The sequence below is a fragment of the Camelus bactrianus genome, chromosome 2, assembly GCF_048773025.1.
Source record: "Camelus bactrianus isolate YW-2024 breed Bactrian camel chromosome 2, ASM4877302v1, whole genome shotgun sequence".
NCBI classification, from domain to species: domain Eukaryota; kingdom Metazoa; phylum Chordata; class Mammalia; order Artiodactyla; family Camelidae; genus Camelus; species Camelus bactrianus.
In genome coordinates, this window is record NC_133540.1 from 83,225,672 (window position 1) to 83,244,465 (window position 18,794).

General features: G+C 35.4%; 1 protein-coding gene across 1 annotated transcript; it reads left to right on the top strand.

Moving 5' to 3' along the window:
- The first annotated feature begins 8,401 nt into the window (after positions 1–8,401).
- On the top strand, positions 8,402–17,160 carry MUC7 (mucin 7, secreted). The gene is made up of 3 exons (XM_010969413.2): positions 8,402–8,514; positions 9,913–9,982; positions 15,351–17,160. The coding sequence occupies exons 2-3, from the start codon at positions 9,929–9,931 to the stop codon at positions 16,068–16,070; spliced, it is 774 nt and encodes a 257-aa protein (XP_010967715.1). The 5' UTR covers positions 8,402–8,514; positions 9,913–9,928; the 3' UTR covers positions 16,071–17,160.
- The last annotated feature ends 1,634 nt before the right edge of the window (positions 17,161–18,794 follow it).

Below are 18,794 nucleotides of genomic sequence, written 5' to 3' on the forward strand. Positions count from 1 at the left end.
AACCACAGCAGTAGCTGCTGAGGTCACTAAAAAATCAATTTCTTTCACCACACCTGGAGCACTTCCAGCTACATCTGCAAGTACGACATCTGTGGCCACCAACACCCCTGCTAGGACCCCTGGAGGTCCTACCACAGCTGCTTCCACACTGATTTCTACCACAACCACATCTGTCCCCTTCACCATCACAGCTTCCATCTCTACTTCCACTGTCACCTCCAACACCTCACCTCCTGCCACAGTCACTATTGCCCCATCATTAGTCATTCATTAATCATGGAGTAGATAAAGGTAACCTTCACAAGGTCACATATAATGCTAAAATAAATTAAATACATTACATAAGAGAAATTTTAATACAGAGTATATTATTCTTTGTCCTACAAATGTGTTTTTGAAAAGTTTTATGTAAGCTGATCATATTTAGTCAAATCACATTAAGAGCACTAAAAATGTTTGCTGTATGGTTATCTTTTAAATTATAATAAATACTTACAATAAGAAAAAATCACCTTTTGTTATATCTGCTGAGTAACTTTGAATTTTTATTCATGGCATTTGCTCAAACAATTATCAATGAGAGCATTTACCAAAGATAAATATTCATAAATTAATTTCTGAGGACTGTGACTGTTTACTTTTCACACAGCATATACAACAGTAGGAAGAACCAAAGAATTTACATCAAAGCCCATATAATTATTTAAGCATAATAAAGATCCACTTTAATGAACAGTGTGTATTAGCATTACCAAACAGAAGTAAAAGCCCACCACAGAGGAAAGAGCTAGAAAAAAGAAAAATCTCTTCTTGACTTTCTCTAGCTAATAAAAATTTGACATGATTTCCTTCTTTCTGTTTGCTGTATGTAAAAGAATCTAAGAGCCCCTCAGTTTCACTTAAAGGATATATATGATAAATTGGGTGCAATGATTAGATCTAGCCACAAATCTGAAATAAGCAATAAGATCCACCTCCAATACTTTCTTTACATGCTTATAACTCCTCATTCTGGGCATATATTTGACTAGAATGTATGCCCACATACAATGTAACTCAAATGTAAGACACCAAAGTGGTTTTACCCCTTAGTAATTTAATCTGCTGCTTAAATATTTCACTTTTTCCTTCCTACCCACCATGCTGCTTGTGTGTTTTAGGGGAGATGGAACCTCCATTCAATGCCATGTTCTTTTGCCCAGCCTTGTACATTTTGACCTTTGAAATGTGACCCCCGATCACTGTCAGTTCAACAAAGGTATCCATACATGGTAATCAGTTTCTTTAATCCCCTAATGGTGGCAGCCTCATTTGCACGGTGACAGGGGAAAGCTTAAGTTAGGCCAGACGCAGGCATATTTAGAACGCTCACTCAGACTATCTCCAACAAATGCTTCATGATGAAAGCCTGAATGTTTTCTCCTAAAATCGGGGGGGGGGGGGCCATGGAGATCTGCTTTCACCACCTTTATGTAAGACTGCACTGAGATTCTACATAGTGTGATAAGACAAAAACCAAAATGCAACTGGAAAGGTGAAAAAAAAATCATCTATGTAGAAATCCCAAGTAATCTGCAAAAAAAGAAAAGGCATTAGAATTAATAAGTGAGTTTAGCAAGCTTGCAGGATACAAGTAAATTGTATCTCTATATACTAGGAATGAACAACTGAAATTAAAAGTACTATTTACAATAACAGCCAAAATACTACATACTTAGGAATAAATTAAACAGAGTAATTTGCAAGAGCTTTATACAGCAAACTATAAAACATTGCTATGGGTAATTCAACAAGATCCAAATAAGCAGGTACAGATACTACGTTTAGGAACTGGATGGAAGACTCAGTGCAGTTAAGATTCAGTTCTCTCCAAAGTGGTCTACAGACTAAATGCAATCCCAATCAAAATCTCAGTATGACTTTTTTTTTAGAAATTGACAAGCTGAGTCTAAAATTTATATGGAAAGTCAAAGAAATTAGAACAGTCAAAACAATTTTGTAAAGGAAGAACAAAATTGGAGTACTTCCCAATTTAAGGTAATATAAAGCTATAGTAATCAACATGCTGTAGTATTGCTGTAAAAGACAGATATAAAGATCAATGGAACAGAACAGGCATTCCAGCAATAACCCACACATAAATTGTAAATTGATCTTTGTAACAGTACTTGCCCTTGGTACCCCCAACTCCTCAACCATCTCAGTAGGCTGGATATTTAAGATCTGGTGTTCTGCTGCTGCCTTCCTGTTGGCCTCCATTTCCAAACATCACCTATTCCCTTCTGGATTTTGCATTACTGCCTCTCAACGGTCTGTCAGGACACTCCCCACTGGAATGTAACCCTCTGTGCCAACTGCTTACCTGTTTTACACCTATTGTCTGTTGACAGTACCCTTTGAATGCCATCTTCTGCATGCTACACTTAGCTACTTCCAAGAAACTGCAGCTGGCTCCATCCCCAAGAAGCCTATCTCAGTGAATGTATCAGATCCAAATTCCCACACCTCATGACCTCTCCATCAAGCCACAGAAGTCAACCATGCCTAGACATGCCCTACGATACAATGGGACATGCCTCACCTCCCAATTATGTTCTCTGAAATTGAGTTCACTACACTGGTAATGCCCACGAAATGTATTTAAGTTACTATCATTTAGAAAGTTCTGCCTTTAAAACATTGGTGCCAGTTACATTCTCCAATGACACACAATTCTCTTACTCTTACTCCCTAGTCTTATGGATCCCATAAGATTTTGCACCTAATAAGAACAAAGAGGAGTTTCTCCGAAATGCATCTGTAACCTCAGTGGACCTGTCTCAAGTCAACCTGGGGAGAGATGTGGCTTTTTTCAGTTCCTGCCTGTGCAGTGGTTCAAAATTCACTTTATCAGGTATAAATTAAAGGGGCTTAGTTTTTTGGCAAGCTCTATAAAATATTGGTAATTTTATTTTTTCAACCTGAAAACAGTTTGTTATTCTTTTTCTGGTGCTATGGTTTTGCATATGTATCTCTGTGTCAACATCTTTAGACAGCTAGAAGTGTTTATGTACACCTGTGACAATACTATGAGTTAATTTCCATAAACTTGAGTGGGAAGACAAATTCTGAAATGGGTTCCAAACTGTATATGAATTTCCCCTATTGGGAGAAACATGGATGTCACAAAAATCTCTACCTGTATAACACTGTAAATCTGCCTCCTTAATGCCATAATTCTGGAATGCTTGCATCTAACAGTATCACAGATAATAACAGCTAATACTTCTTGGGTATTTACTTTGTGCCAGATACTGCTAAACATGTAGCACTTATTAACACATTTAATCTTCACAAAACCCCATGAGCTGGATCCCATAATCATGTACATACATTACTAATGAGGAAACTAAATCTCAGAAGAGTTGAATAATTTATATAAGGTCATACAACTAGTAATTCAGAGAATGGAGACCAGACAATTGAATATACAGCTCAATAGTATACCAATCACTGCAGAAATACAAATGTTTCCAGAAAATATTCCTGTTTTCATTTTTAAAGGACTTTTTTTAAATAGGCAAACCCAAACATTAAATAGTGAGATAGATTTTCTTTAAATTTTTTCTCTAATTAAAAAAAAAGATCAGCATACTTTTATTGTAATGAGCCAGATAGTAATTATTTCAGGATTTATGGCTATTTGTTGTTGTTTGTTTGTTTGTTTGTCTGTTTTACAATCCTTTAAAAATGTAAAAATCATTCTTCATTTGCTGGGTACAAAACCAAGCCAAGTTAGGCTTGCATGCTGTGGTTTCCCAAGCCCTGTTCTAGTAGTAAATTGCTTAAATTACAATACACATTTCATTCAACAACTTTCATAGACTCAATTAGACCTACTTTATTATTCATTCTCTTTACTTGGAGTACAAATTCCTTCCTGAGACACAGTAGAGTCCATCTTTCTACAACTGCAGGGAAACCATTTCAAAAATCATTGCAAGCTGACTTCACCTTTGCCAATATCTTTCCTTTTTTGATTATGCTCAGCTAATCAGAAAAAAGATTTCTCCACATTTACAGCTCTTCTTTTGCTTCCTTTCCTTATTTAGAACACACACAAAAAAGAAAAATGATAGATCTCTGGTTATTTCCACGCAACTTGCCAAGTGACTATCTATCTCTTTAATTAGATATCTGTTTTGTTTTCATTGGAAAGCAGTATTAATGTTTACCTAATCTGTCTCTTACAGCAGGCGGAATTTAAGAACAACTTTTTCTCAGCAATTGTTTAGACAAAGGATCAGATTTGTTTTAATATTTTAAAACACAGAAGTTAAATTACAAACATTTCAACGTATTTCATAACATTTCAGTTAAGTTTTTTATACTTTCCTGGAAAAACACTGACATTTAAAGAAAAAAAAAGTTTTCAAGCAAGTATTTTAGAAGACTATATCATATTTTAAAAAGCCTTTTCATTAAAGACATCAACTGATCTTCTTCTTGTGTTCAGAAAGTGAGACTCTATCTTTTACAAAAATTTACAGGATTCAGGAAAACTCCAGAGAGGTCACTGCCACCTCAGCTACTTCTCTTTGTATTACTTATATGCATTAAAATGATAAGGTATTGAATACAAATGCTGTTACTCCACTTGAAAACTCAACCTGAGCAATTCTTTTATGGGGAGACCTAACCATGGATAGATGCCAAGAATCACCTCCCCCATTTTTACTGTGAATGCCCACAGATCCGACTATCCCCTACAGAATGACATGTTTCTCTCCCTGTCCTTTACGCCCAAGACCTTTTTAGCTGGTGTCTTTTTCTCTTATTCCAGTACAAAATCCCATCTTCAAATTATATCTAAAACTTCAGAGGCAAACAAAAGTAATTGTTATTTCTCTCAATGAGGAAGAGCCTTACTCGATGGAATGATTTAGCTTGGGTTTTGCTGAACCAACCAGAAGGAAATAATCAAAATGAAATCTTGAAATCAAGAAAAGAAGAAAGAAAAAAAAAAAAATCTCCAGGCTAAAAGGGTTGGTTTTAGAAAACTAAAGCCAAAGGTACATAGCTGATACAAAAGGTATAGTCACGACAAAGATTGACAAGCCAACTTAAGTGGGAGAAATGGAAAATACCAAATGAAGCGTTTTACTGGAAGGTACAAACTATTTATCTAACCTTCCCCTAATAAACAGACTTAGAGAAAGCAGTATTAAGAAGATTTCAATGTCACCATTATCCATTGTTAGTCCACTGGCCTTGTTCTGTTAAGCAAAATGAATGCCCCCTCAGATTTCCAGAGCACTCTGTTTAAGTCTAATAATTGTTCTAAATTATTGTTAATTATGAATTATATGAAAATATTTTGAAAATGAAAAGGATTTAGGCACATTTAAGACATGAGGAGTATAAACGTGTTTATTCAATATCTTTTAGTAACTTATGGTGAAAAAGAATATGAAAACGAATATATGTATGTTCATGTATGACTGAAGAATTATGCTGCACACCAGAAATTGACACAACGTTGTAAACTGACTATACTTCAATAAAAATATGTATTAAAAAACAACAACAACAAAATTAGGAGTGATCATATAGATAAAACAGGTAGTAGTAGTAAATCAAAAACTAAAGAAGCACGTAACATTCTTTTCTTTTTTCTTGCATATATAGGTGTAAATTGGATTATATAGTTCCTGCCAAGACTAGCCAAAGCTGAGACATCGCTCTCTACTACTTTTCAGGCCAGCCTTTCATTATGCCATTACCAAATTCTTTTGCTCCTAACTCCAGATTATTTCTCTAAATCTGGAAGTGGATTCCATAGTCTCTCCCATCCTGCAAAGACTTTCTCAAAACTCTAAAGAAACTCAACTGTCAATTTTAGTAAAAATAGAAGATACATTTCAAACAACAAAAACAAATCCTAAAATAATGTTGATACAATAAAAGCTGTCTTAATCCACTGCTTAAAATAACAGATGTTCTACATATTCTAATTATGATTCACAAAGGATTTAGAAGGTATAAATAGCCTGAAAAGGCCATGGGGCTTAGGGTCAGGGAAAAAAGAAGGTTGGTAAAAAGCCTTCTACTGTGAATTCTACTTTAATGGACTTTTCAGCATCTGGCCCTGATTGAATCAGATAAGAAGCTCTTTTTCCCCTGTGACTATGAAGCATTTTGGTGTGGAAGTGAGCGTGTAGTGAGAAGCAGAAAACCAGCTGTAGTTTTTCTATTTCAGAAGAGCGAAACTCAAGGGGCAGAATAATATGAGGTTACCATGTTACATAGCACATCAAAGCACTCAGTGCTAATTTAAAATAGGACATAATGGAGACTTATAATCTATAGACTGGTAATTTACTGGAGTTATTTCCAAAATCTTATATAATTGACATATGCTGCTATTCATGAGCTCCTAAAATACCAAGTGGCTCCAACACTGCATGAACATTGAAAGACTAAACAATACTCATGATTTATTGAAAAATGAAACCTGAAAGACCCTGGATTAAATTATAACATGTTCATTTATTTTTATGCTTTTCCATTATTAAAGAAAATTGAATCTGTTACCTCAGGTATTAATCAAGACTGGAAATAATTAGACATTTCTTGAAGTTCTATTAACTTTTTCAGGTCATTAGAAATCATCAACGCAAGGTGATTTGACAGTTGTTCTGATGAAGTCATGGACTCAGAAAACTTGTTTCACATCAATAAAAATTCTACTCCACAGTGAATTTTGACAATAACAAACATAAGTACATATCACTGCTTCCTATCAAAAGAGAGGGAAAGAAATTGATATTATAATTCATATGCATTAACTCAGTGTTATGTCAAAAACTACACCTACTTCCCACTGATGGCAATTTGATAGCTGAAGGTATACAGTTTCAGAGTGCCATATCAGACTCTAAATTATCTAAAATTTTCTCACAATTTTGTAAGATATATGCCTTCTCTGTTTTGCAGATAGAAGTGAGTCTTAACGAAATTAGATAACTTGCAAAATGTTACATTGCTAGTAAGTAGAGAAGCTAGGAATCAAACCAAACAATGCAACTTCTGAACCTGCCCTGAGAGACCAAATGTGAAAAAGAACAAATTGACGGACTAGAAACAGAATTGCAGCTTCAAAATTGTATTCCAGTTTGAAGATTTCATACAGTAGAAATATCTAATTTTCAAAACTTTGATAAAAATCATTTTTAAATTTCTTTCTAAAAATAAATATTCATACAATGACTGGTCTACATCAATCAAGATATCAATATAATGGGAGAGAGGAGAATGAAAGAAACTAGAGACACAAGTATTTGTAATACATGGTTTTTATTTGAGTCTTGGTTAGAAAAATTAAAAATACTTTTGGCAAAATTTGGGAATTTGAATGTGGACTGAGTTTTAGATTATATGTGTGATTTATTAATGTTGCTATATGTTGTTGTGTTGTGTTATAAAAGAAGGCTTTTTAGAGATAAATACTGAAATATTTATAGATTAGCTATCATGGTTTCTGTAATTTACCTTAAAATATTTCAGCAAAGCAACTGATTAAGCATCTCTAGCAAAATGTTAACCACTAAGAAATCTAGGGAGTGGATGTATAGTTGTGCATTATACTACTCTTCTCACTTTTCTGTGTGTTTGAACATTTTTCAAAATTTAAAAAAATCAATTTTTTTAAATTACTCATGTTAAAAAAAACTCAATGTTTCTCTTTCAGCTCTGAAGTAATTTCCTTTCACCAGTACAGCTGACCTTGAACAACATGGGTTTGAACTGCTTGCGTCCACTGACAGGGGGATTGTTTTTAATAAATACTACACTATAGTACTACGTGATATGTGGTTGGTTGAATCTGTGGACGCAGAACTGAAGATACAGAGGGCCCACTGTAAAGTTATACGCGGATTTCCAACTGTGCAGTTTGGTGTCCCTAACCCGAGCTGTTCAAGGGTCAACTATATGTAGCATCGTGTTATTTTTTTAAATTCTCTACCCTTTGCTAAATTGTATTTCTTGATGGAGGAAAAATGGTGCTCTATCACATGAAATGTCAGAGGGCAATCCCTCTGCTTAATTTAAGAAGCCAACAGGAAAGGATGGAAGATTTGTTCCTCCTTGGAAGACCTGGGCCATGGTTGTTAAAGTAGCTTTAAGTGTCATCAATCATTATCACGCTTCTTATCAATCAGATCAACTGTTCATTCAGAACCTCTTATTGTCACCATGTTTATCAGGAAGAAACTGATGCACAAAGGACTACTGTCAACCTCAGCAAATTACATGTATCCTTTCTTCGTCTTTGAAATCAAATTCCTTGTCAGAAGTAACCTTATCCTAAATCCAATACATTTCCTATTTCCATAAAACTCAACTGGAGAGATATAAAACTGGAAAACTCTCTTGTGCTTTCTCTTTCTTTGCTTCCATACCACCCTAAAAGGATCAGCTGAAGGCAATCAATTGGATCCAACATCCTAAGAAGAAAGAGGCACACCAGGCCAGGTATATGGATATCTTAGACTGGGGGCTAATATATTCAAATGTCAGCTAAGCAGCTTTCAAGTTCTATACATAAATAATAGTAGCAGTTCTAATACAGTTATTTTCCTCTGTTCTTGTGAACTGCTAAACTACGTGATAACAGATTCAACCCATTTGTTACTAGAAGAAAATATGATCAATGGGGAATATTTCTTAATCTTGAAAATAAAAAGAAGAAAATCTGACAGGATTAGGAACCTGATAAAATAGTAATAATTTCTTTCTCCAATTGGGTCAGATGGCTTTCTTCTTAGTAGACTAGCACTATAATAACCACCACTGAGCCTTTATCATGGACCAAACATTGTTCTCAGTATAATCTGTAATATATGTTATTCCAGCCACTCCTCAGGACTATCTTAAGATGTAAGATTGCAACTCACTCAAAGTCACACAGTAAATGGCAGAGTTGGGATTTAAATCAAGAATGATTGACTCTAATACCCTCTGGTTTGATAAACCACCAGGCTATATTGTGAAGCGTATCTGATCTGATAGCACACCACACTGACATGTGTACCCTAATATACTTGCCCTAATAACTACTCCATCTACATAAATATTTAACCATTATTTTGTTTTCTAAAGTCAAGCTGAGATGTATATACTGTATACATGATCAAAATAAGAAGAAAAAAAGAATAAAATGCCCTTCCCTTACTCTCCCCTCCTACAATCTGTAGCCAAAAATACAATTGTCTTTTGGCAGTTTTTTTTTAATATTGATTAAATCTGCACTGCATGTTAAGCATGATGATATAAAATGAATAAAATATAATTCCTATCATTTAAGGATTTAGAAAAGGGGGACCAAATGGTAAAATCTTCAGTAGAATGAAATTTGGGAAAGAGTCCATTTGATTCTTTGTCCTAAGTAACAGCCTTCTAACATAGAGACAAGGAATACCTTTCTTTGCTTAAAAAAAACATCATGGAACATTTACAAAATCATGTTCAGTAAACATCAGGTAGTTTGTATGATAGTCTACCAAGTAGGGAGGCTTCTAGAACCTGAATAGAAATAAGAAGAAAGTTATTTCCTTCTCTTATTGCTAAACTTCCTAAGATCCTGCCCTTCCTAGGCAATCTTTAATATCACTGGTGAATGCTCATGCTACAAACGAGTTACAAGAATAATTCTTGACCATCCTCCATTGCTTTCTCTCCAAAAGAATGTGTTTTAGCCTGAAGCAATTTTGCCGCACCATTATGAAGTGAAAATATATACATAATTTTCAGGAACCGTTAGTCTCTTTCAAACTATACTTTCTAACAAAAATAAATCATTTACCAAAAAAAATGCATCACTCTCCCACAGTATCATCATTAAATAGTGAGCCATTTTTCTGCTTTTCCCAGGAGCCAACAGAAAAAAATGAAAACTCTGCCACTGCTGTTGTGCATCTGTGCACTGAGTGCTTGCTTCTCAGTAAGTATCCACCCAAATAACTTTTATTCTTTCTTGTAGATCAGTAACATTTGGTGTATATAGCTAAGTGAGACTTCAAACGTACAACATACAATTCCTGTTTCCAAGAAGCTTGGCATCTTTTGTTTTGGCTGAAACATAGGACAACAAATACTTAAAATACAGGAAAATGATTTGGGTCATTTAACTGATATTTGTATAGCACCAACTTTATCATGGGTGTGATGCAATCAGGTGGAGATACACAAGAAAAATCATGTAGGGTCTCATTGGTATAGAATATGGATTCCATTATCAGTATACCAGAAGTCTTGGGATGATTCTCATGTCAACGGAGGAGTGACATGACTCTGGGTTCTAGGGAGAAAACAGATTGTGGGGGGACAAAAGTTGAGGTAAAGAGACCACTCAAGAAGCTATAGCAGTGGTCCAGATAAAAGATGGTGGTGACTTGCACTAAATGTCAGCAATTAAAGCAAAACATGAGGGTGGATTTAAGATCTATTCTGGTGATTAAGTCTACTATAACTTCTGCTGGGTTGAGTGTGTGGTAAAAGAAAGACATGAACAAAAGTGTTCTGTTTTAGATATCTTAAATTTGAAATGGCTATTGGACTTCTCCAAGGAGATGTCAAGAGGCAATTGATGTACATTGTTTGGGGTTCAGAAAGAAGTCCAGGGGTGAAGTCTATATTTAGAATGTATCTGAAGCCATAGGACCTTACAAGATCACCTAGAAAGAAAACACAGGAAGTCTGAATATAAATAGAGAAAATGAAGGAACCACAAAAAAGTACAGGAAAGTGTGGTTTCCAAAACCACCAGAAAAATGACAAAATGGATCCTACCTTTAAGGTATTTAGGGTCTACTGAGAAAGGAAGATTAAAATTAATGATTCAAAGTGATACATGGTGTAAAAAAATAACCATATTTGTCTCGAAGGCTATAAACTTCTATGTATTTGTTCACTTTTATTTTAACAAAACTGAAGGAAGAGTCGAGAAGTAGAATATAGATTTATTGAACAAAGCTAAATAGCCTCAGAATATTATGATTGTAGAGAGTAGATAGGATAGGAGAACTGATAAGGTGGATGGAATTTATTATTGGATACTCTCATATTCCCCACTTATCACATAATATCCCCCACATCACCAAAAAATATCATCTTAGGTGCTGGACCCTAATGCTTATTTCTATGATTGTGGCAGAAAGTGCACTCAAATGGGGCTCAGAGATATGGGCTTAATTCATCATCTGAACATCCAGATGAATGCTTAGCTACAGTCTACCTATAGGACCCCAATTATCCTATGTAAAAATAGTAATAACAGTATGTGCTTCACAAGGCTGTTGAAGAGTAAAAGAGAACACATGCATTTATTAATTGTAAAGCATAGTATAGATGTAAATATTATGACTGTAAGATTGTTATAATCTCTATTTACATACTAGTTGATAAGGATTTATGGTCTGAATATGCATGGTGATATTAACATTTTAATAAGTTAAATTTTAACAAGTTAAATTTTAACAAGAAACCCCTGGTTACCAAACACCTCTAGATTACAAGAAATGGCATTCCAAGCAACATAAATCATTGTGTAATGGTGGAATGGCTAAAGCTGTGTTGTTATTTGGGGGAAGCCCTTCCTGGTACTTCCTACAAATCCAGGCACCAAAGAATCAACTCTTCCACCTGTACAGGATAAATGGAAACTCTCTACACCGCCCAATTCTCAAAACCCTTCTAGTGAGAGAGAGAATTTCCAAAGAACTTGAATATGAGGAGGTAGCACAGCAATACCTTGACCTGGTCCTTAGAAAGCACGAAATGTACCAGAGGGAGGCACCAACCCACAGTAAGAAAAGACCAGTCCTGGAGTCCTGGCAACAACCTACTCTGCTTTTGTGGAGTGATTTCAGGGAGCAGATAATCTGGCCTCTGTCTTTCAGATGCTCCCCCCAAAAGATTGAGGAGGTGTATTCCGGAGTCAGATGAGGAGCTCTGTTAAATATAACATTACTTAAATATGCTATTCTGTTCCTCTTTGGAGAAGGATTACTGGTTTCCAAATGGTCATAAAGATAGACTAGTAATCAAAAATTAAGACGTTCAGTGTGCTTTCTAATTTCAAAAAAGTGCCTATCTGACTTTGCACCCTTCTAGTTCTCTTCCTATTTCTCTGTTTCTTTCATGGCCCATTTTTCCCTCCTTCTCCAACTCCCCAAATTTGGCATTCCTCTAGTGATTTTAGGAATCTTCTGCTTCCTCTGAACCCTCCTTTCTTGCTCCAGGTGTCCTGTGCCTCTCTGCCCTCCCTGTCCCTGACTGCACTTCCTCTCTGCTCCTTTCCCTACTCCAGCCCACTCTCCTCTCCCCCTTCCTTGACTCCAGTCCACTCTCCCATCCACCTGTCCCTGTGACCAGTCAGTTCTCCCCTGGCTGCTCACCTCTTCTCCCTCTCCTCTCCCCTCAAAGTGTGATTTGTGTATGGAGAGACATTCTTCTAAAAGTTACTTAATCTCTCTGGGACTCAGTTTTCTCATCTTTATAATGAGAAAAATAAGAGTACTCACCTTATGGTGTTATTAGGGAATTGATAAATTCATATTGTAAACCACTTAGAATAGGGCCAGACACAAAGTGCTATATAAGGATTTTTTTTGAAAAATAAATAATGGATATGAACAGGCAAATGAGAATATCTTTAAACTGCTTTTCTTGGTTTATCTATATTTACTATATGTACTTCCGTACTTCAATCATCTGAGCTCAAACCTTTAGAGGTATTTTCAACTCCTCCCCTTCTCAAGCTCCCCTAAACCCAGTCCCAGTCAACAAGTTCATCTTTAATAGATGGCTATTAAAGCCATCTATAACTGCTAATCATAATAATCAGTCAATATATTTTAAGTAAACTAGTCAAACTGGTCATCTGCTGCAGGTTCTATGCTAAGCTAACATTAAAATCTAATAGGATTTAATTAACTTGCCTTCATGTGAAAATGTCATAGACATTATTTTTGTCAAATAAATTAAAATAGCTGGAACTTTTTAACATCCTATTAACACTTTTTAAACACTTTTTAATGTTACGATTTTACACAATGAGAAATTAGTTTCTTTATTATCAATTCCATGTGTTTGTTGATTCAATAAATATCTAATGGGTGCCAAGGCATTGTTCTAGGTAATGGCATACAAAAATTAACAAAACAAAATCCCTGTCCTCATGAAGCTGATTATCTGATTAAGGGAATGAATAACATAATTATTTCAAAGCATAGAAGTCATAGAATTAGACATTGGATCTGGAATTTAATTTAATCTGAATCACTCCATAAATTAGTAAACTAAGATGCAGCAAAATTACGTGATTTGCCCCAAAACACTCAATTATTTAATGGCAGACACTGGACAGACCCAAACCTCCACTGACAGTAGGATGCTGTGTGTTTCAAACATGTTCCTCTAATATCTGGGAGTTCTTCACAGCATCCTCAGAGACCATGTGGAAAGGAGGAGACTGAGCTGGTGGAATATGGGGCCCTCAATCCTGCTTCAAGCAGAGCAGTATTGTAATTATCTGGATTGCATATTTAATCTCCAGGGAAAGAGCTGCTTGAACAATGTAATCTGCTTATTTTATGTTAGAAAACCACTGCCCTCTAATGAAGAGGATCTTCTGAGAGATTCCATTGAGTGGAGGTGCATCCTGGGATCAGTTATAGATTCCGGAATTCTGTGGCCTTTTGAGAAATATCTATGCAAAAACATCAAAGTTATGTGGATCAGAAGCCATTATTTTAACTTATAGATGTTCTCAGAATTGAAATTCCTTGGATAATTTTTTAAAACAATTAATACTTTTCAAGGTTATTTTTGAGGCTGGGTATATTAGTCTCTGAGGAATTATCTTAGCTGAACAACTCTGCTAGTTTCTCACAAGCAGTCAGTCACTTTACCTGCACTAAACTCTATCTCTGAAGACAGTTGTACAATATGGGACTAGAGTGATTTATCTATTTGGTGGTCTAAAAAGGATTTGTGTGGAAATTGTCAGGAGGAAAATATGTAACATAATTTGGTTGGAACTCTTGGCTGTGACCCTTTTATCCTTAAGATAATATTTATTTTCTCCAATTTAAATTAATACCATTGATAGTATAAAATTCTAGTATGAGATGGAATAGGAAGGAAAAGAGGAATATAGATAAATTGCAGAATGTTTAGAGATAAGAAATTGAAACAGTGATGGTATTCTAACTTAAATAATGTAAGTAATGGCTAAAGGAACTAAGAATGTTAACCTTGAAGAATATAAGATTCAGATGGCATGGTAGGTATTTTCCAATTTTGAAGGGCTCCAGGATCTATGTACTGCCAAAGAATAGAATTAAGACCAAAAATGAAAATCTGAAGAAATAAATCTCTCTTCAGTTACGAATGGAAATCCCAAGAAACAAACTTCTATTCAGTATCAAGAAGAACTCGACCAGGCTACCTTGGGAGATGTGGTAGTGAGTTCTCAATCAGAAGACATTGTCAAGCATAGGCTGGAAAGTCATTCATAAAGTATATTGGGAAAAGATTAAGTACCAGATGTACAGTTGGACTAGATCAGTGTTCTTTGCAGATGTGAACACCTTTAAAAATTCATAAAGGGGCCTCCATCCAGAGAAAACACATAAACATGCAAAATTTTCTACAATATCATAGGATTCATGAACCCCTTGAGTTTCTGTAATCCTAATTTTTTAATAATAAAGTTAAAGGGTAATAGTCAGAGTCCTTTCTCCAATGTAAAAAAGCTAAAAACTAGGCTTTTTCTGATATGGAAGATATGAAGCTGAGATGTGCTTTGGTTTGTTAAGTTGATTGTCTGGGTTTTTGTTGTTTGTTTTGTTTTATTTTTCTAAGGATGATGGATATGAGGGGTGTGATTCAGAAAGGACTCCTTAGATCTCAGTTGAATGCCTTTGACAAAGCTTTCACTAAAACAGTGCAGCAAGCAGGTAGACTTTTTACTCAAGCCTCAGGCAGTAACTTGACCATTTTCTACCAGAAGAAAAAGTGAGAAACTGCAAGCATAAAAGGGCAGACCTAGCTGATCTTCCAGGCTTGAGCCCACAGGAGTACATTCATCCTAGCTAACCAGGAGATTAACTATTTGATAAAATGAAACTCTAATAGCAAGTCATTATTCAGATTTGGTGAAATTGGAAGGATAACCACTCAATCCACTAAAATCTTGTTTCCAATCCCAAAATTCCACAAATACTGCTCATTTCACACTCAGCAATAATCCCATAGTTAATAAATAAATGGATGTTTTCAGCTCCTGTACTTTTTCTTTTCTACAGCTCAGTGAAGGTCAAAAACAGCAACGAGAAATACTTCACAAAAAGAATAATCTCCGTCTGTATATAGTAGACCATGGATTGCCATTTTATCCCAAATTACCACCTTACTGGAATCCATTCATTCAAAAGCAGTCCCCTTTTAGTCAATCCAGACGCCGAAAGATTCGAAAGCCAAGAGGGAGAAACCCCACAAGGCCAAAACCTTCCTTGCCACCCAACTCTCCCATTAAAAACAACACTGTGGTCAACAATAATACCTCAGAGGCTACTACCCAAATCCCACCTGTGACTCCCCTACCTACCAAAATTAGTCCCCCTTCAAGTGTGACCTCTCCTGCTCAGAAGACTCCCACCACATTTGCAAGAGACGATAACAGCCCTACAGGCTCTTCTGCAGCTGTAGCAACACCACATTCCCCAGCTTCACCAGAAGACACAGCTGTCCCACCTACAGCTTCCCCAACTACACCAATTGCCCCAGTTCCAGAGGAGACCACAGCTGCCCCAAACACCACACCTACTCCTTCCCCAACCACAGTCACACCTGAAATTCCCAAAACTACAGCTGCACCCACAACCCAAACTACTGCTCTAGATCCTAATAAAATTACTACTGCTGAAGATAGAACTTCATCTGCTGTTAAAAAAACATTTTCTGAATTCTTCTTAACTCTTAGTAAGCTGTGGGAGCAAATTTTTAATATTGCAACAAAGAACTAGTACATCATACATTGTGAAGTGTTCTGTCATTAGATATGATTTATGAGTACAGAGCTATCACTTTACTTTTGCCACCAATCTCAAAGTGAAGTCATAATATTACTCGAATTTAAAGCACTATCACTAATCTTGGAATCTAACTATTCACCTCACATGACCTATTAACAAGAAAAATCACCTCTATCCCACAGATCAGGTGCCTGACCATGATTTAAGATCACTTTATGGAACCTACAGAGATAGATCACTGAGGGAAGAGAAAGCCATTAGATAAAGAAAGAAAACTGGATCAGCAACCATTTATTTTCCCTAAATGTTGGAAACTCTAAGGTGACTACATTTTACCCCTAGTACACCTGAATTACCTAATCCCACAAATATAAAGGGTTAAAATTAGGTTTCTTCAAATGAACAAAAACATCTATCAATAGACTGACCTTTCTGTATTACTGCATTACTGATTAGTAACAAAGATCTTTAAATCATCTCAAAACTTTAAATGAAATTGCATGCCACAAAATGTGAGCCAAGAAAGGGGAAAGTTGGTATCAAGTGAAGATTTGAAGTGACTGAAAATGAAATCTGGCAGCCAAGCACAAACCAGGACTCTGGACACTACTTTTTTGAGAGCATGTAACTGTTTAGAGCTCTTAATAGACATTTATTGTATTATAATCTAAGTTAAGATCTGATGTGCTTGATTCTAGCTTTTGTAAACCACAGAAGACTTTTTGTATGTTCACATGGTGCTCATAATATTTTACTATTAATTCAATTAATTCAACTTACTATTAATTTAATTCACAATGTGGAATATATCAAGAGTGAATATTTTCTAAAACTTTTATCTATACATTTCAATGTGTTTTAAAGCAAACCATCCCAAACTACTGCCCTGTTGTCTTGTTTACAAAGTTGTCTCTGAAAATAAACCCTGATTCTACTCATAGAAGAATAAAAACTATCGACTTAATATAAAAAGATGGTGTTAATTTGGGATGTGGAGGTATTTTTATTTTCTGTCACTACTACTAAGAATTCTGATGATTGTACTTAGATCTTTTGCCAATAATAAATATTGCACATGGAAGTCTATTTTTATTGTGTGTATTTGGAAGCCTTTTGTCTCTCTTAGGTTCTGAGAATGGATGAAAAGAGGCCCAAATGAAGTTTTGCATTCTCGTCAACTCTGCCACTAATTAGCCAGTGACCTGAGTAGGGCACTCTATATCTCTGAAATTCAGTTTTTTTCATCAGTCAAATGAAGTAGTTAATTTACTTAGATTAACTTAATCTTTACTTAATCTTACTTATTAATATACGTTTTCAATTCAGATTTGGTGTTCGTCCCATGCATGTCAGACTGATAATTAAAGACTGCCATCCCTCTCACTTAACTCTGTTCCTTCCAGTCTCATTTTGGAGTAGCTCAGTACTTTTCTGAATTATTTTAAAAGAATAGTAACTAGTCTTTTCCCTGGGAATATTCGCCAGTTTTAGAGTGGCCAAAACATGTCATCTTGAGGCTGAAAACTTCACCATTATCAACACACACTTCATTATGTGAATTGGAATTCTAGGTCAAAATCTTGAATGAGATGAATGGTTTGGGGTAGAATGTAATGGAGTGGAACAGAACAAAACAGAGAATCACATTATCCCCAGGAAGAACCATATGTGTTACAACACTACACCCAGTTGCCCTGAGCAGTGTGAGAGACAAAGAAGGTTAACATTATACAATTTCTTTATACTGACATAACTTATGCTTAGTTAGGAAGCAAAACAAGGGAGAATTCTAACCCTCGTTGACATAAATGTCTAGAAATTTCACTGTATTTTTTGTAAAGGAGAACGTGCAAATCAACATTTCTAAAGTTCATGGCAATCGTAATATTTTAATTGAATCTTTATAAGTTATCCTTAAAATAGCCCATTTTATTACTAAAAGAAAAGAATGAAGAAGTGAAAAATATAGAGGCATGGTTCAGGCTCAACCCCTGGATCTAGAAGTATAATAGTGATAACTCTGATAAAATTTTTGACTGTAATCAACAAACCTCAACTAAAATATGAGCCCTCTTCAGGGAAGGAATTAAAATATGCAAAACCCAATGAAAATGACAGACTATAATGCATTATTCATAATGATATTCCATAACAGGATTTCCTTTACTTTTTAAGGCTGGCTGATATTGCATTTTGTATATATCATATATATATATGTGTGTGTGTGTGTGTGTGTATATATATATATATGTATCTCACATTTTATTGATTCATTCATCTGTTGATGGACACTTAGGTAAGTTTCCTTGCCTTAGATAGCTAGTGTGAATAATGCTGCAGTGAACACGGGACTATAGAAATCTCTTTGAGGTAATGGTTTTGTTGCCCTTGGATACATACCTGGAAGTAGGATTGCTGGATCATATAATAGTTCTATTTTTAATTTCTTCCTGGAGGTGCAGGAATGATTCAACATCCACAAACCAATCAATATGACACACCACATTAACAAAATGAAAGAAAAAATCATCTTAACAGATGCAGAAAAAGCATTTGACAAAATTCAACAGCTATTCATTTCAAAAACTCTCAACAAACTGGTATAGAGGGACTGTATCTCAATGTAATAGAGGCCACATATGATACAAGCCTATAGCTACACTCAATAGTGAAACACTGAATGCTTAGATGGAAACTAATCTTTAAAATTTATAT